At 40.8% G+C, this 306-nt stretch overlaps 1 protein-coding gene across 1 annotated transcript; it reads left to right on the forward strand.

Moving 5' to 3' along the window:
- Positions 1 to 15: 15 nt before the first annotated feature.
- Positions 16 to 306, forward strand: TM35_000063050 (uncharacterized protein; the record flags this gene model as incomplete). The annotated part of the gene is made up of 1 exon (XM_029023342.1): positions 16 to 306. A coding segment is annotated over one exon (291 nt), but the record flags the coding sequence as incomplete, so codon positions are not given.

Here is a 306-nt window from a genome sequence, read left to right on the forward strand (position 1 = left end):
CATTCTTTACAATTTTTGGAAGGAGATGCATTAACAGATAATTATGTATACTCAGATGAGGGTGGTAACTATGGTACCTGGAAAAGGCCTGGAAATGAAGATCTTGGGGATGATAATGAAAGTATGTCTCCAAGTGGTGGTGGAAGAGAAAGATTTGGTCTTGGGGGTGAAGTGGGATTAGATGGAAGATGGAGACAAATGCATATGAACGTGCTCAAGAGTACAAACCCTTATGGTAATACTGCTTTTGTAAACCCCTTTGATCACCAGTCGTTGGGAGTGTATCCACAATACAGTCAAAGTCCT

This window comes from Trypanosoma theileri, assembly GCF_002087225.1.
Source record: "Trypanosoma theileri isolate Edinburgh chromosome Unknown TM35_Tth_6_V1, whole genome shotgun sequence".
Classification (NCBI taxonomy): Eukaryota; Euglenozoa; class Kinetoplastea; order Trypanosomatida; family Trypanosomatidae; genus Trypanosoma; species Trypanosoma theileri.